General features: G+C 59.6%; 1 protein-coding gene across 1 annotated transcript; it reads right to left on the reverse strand.

Moving 5' to 3' along the window:
- Nucleotides 1-727: 727 nt before the first annotated feature.
- On the reverse strand, nt 728-1,170 carry LOC112124636 (double C2-like domain-containing protein alpha; the record flags this gene model as incomplete). The annotated part of the gene is made up of 2 exons (XM_026661887.1): nt 728-910; nt 1,061-1,170. Coding segments are annotated over 2 exons (293 nt in total), but the record flags the coding sequence as incomplete, so codon positions are not given.
- Between the last annotated feature and the right edge of the window lie 88 nt (nt 1,171-1,258).

The following is a 1,258-nucleotide window of genomic DNA, read 5'->3' on the forward strand; positions in this document are numbered from 1 at the left end:
CCCCCCCCCCAGCACATCTGGAAAGGCAGTGACTGCTATAGCACAGCTGGGCAATCTCTGGAGAACATCTGGCTAGGGGAAGGGGCTAGAACATTATGTATATTATAGTTATGTCCCTGGGGAACATCTGGAAAAGGACTAGAGGGTAAAGCACATCTGGAACATGACCCACGGGAACATCTGGAACTGGGGCTGTTAATTATTTATATTCCGGGGAAGACCTGGACAATGTGTGGGGGTGCAGATGCTATGGGACATAGGGAAAGTACGCAGGTCACATCTGGCATCAGGGACCCAGTGCCATGGGGGAACATCTGGAATCAGGGAGCAGACACATCTGGGAACTGTTCTGGGGAACCTCTGGACAGAGGGGTGTATATATATCCTGAGGAACAGGATATAACCTGGAAAGGGTGTATGTGGGGGGGAAGGGGATGCTATAAAACATCTGGAAAGTGTCCTAGGTTATATTTGGACTGTCCCAGGGAACATCTGGAAGAGGGGCTGTCAGTTCTGGGTGACAGCTGGAAATAATGGATGACTGTGGTTATTTTACGTCCCTGGGGAACAGCTGGAAAAGGAGCAGCTGCTAAAGCCCATCTGGCTGGTGCTCTGGGGCACATCTGGCCCCGAAAACATCTGGCAAAGGGAGTGGCCGCAAAGGCACATCTGGGAAGAGGGCAGGTGGCAGCACAAGGGACCAGCTGAACATGGGGAGGCCTCTCACACATCTGGGACGTCCAGCAGGGCACATCTGGCTGGGGGGAGGGGCCGGGGGCTCACCGGGATCTGGGGTTCCAGGCAGATGTTGAAATGCTTCTTCTGGGCGGGCTTGAGGCGCCGGAGCGGCACCCGGGTCTCCCCGATGAACTCGTTATGGGTCAGCTTGTCCTCGTCACAGACCGAGACCCTGCGGGGAGACGGGGAGTCGGGGGGCTGCGGGTCGGGAGTGAGGGGCACCGCGGCGGGAGGGGGCTGCGGGTCGGGAGTGAGGGGCACCGCGGGGGCGGGGGGCTGCGGGTCGGGAGTGAGGGGCACAGCGGAGGGTGGGGGGGCTCACCGCAGGGTTTTCCGGGCCATGTCCTCCCCCGTGATGCCCGTGTACGTCAGCCCCTCGTTCCACACGGGGTTCAGGGTATTCCGCTGCGTTCGTGTCTTCAGCTTGTTGGCCTAGGGTGGGGGAGGGACGCGGATAAAGCAGCGGGAACCAGCGCGTCCCCCGAGGCCAGGACAAACCAGTGCGGCCCAGTGTGCACCA

The sequence above is a fragment of the Terrapene carolina genome, unplaced genomic scaffold (genome assembly GCF_002925995.2).
Source record: "Terrapene carolina triunguis isolate 2854851 unplaced genomic scaffold, T_m_triunguis-2.0 Scaffold18867, whole genome shotgun sequence".
Classification (NCBI taxonomy): Eukaryota; Metazoa; Chordata; order Testudines; family Emydidae; genus Terrapene; species Terrapene triunguis.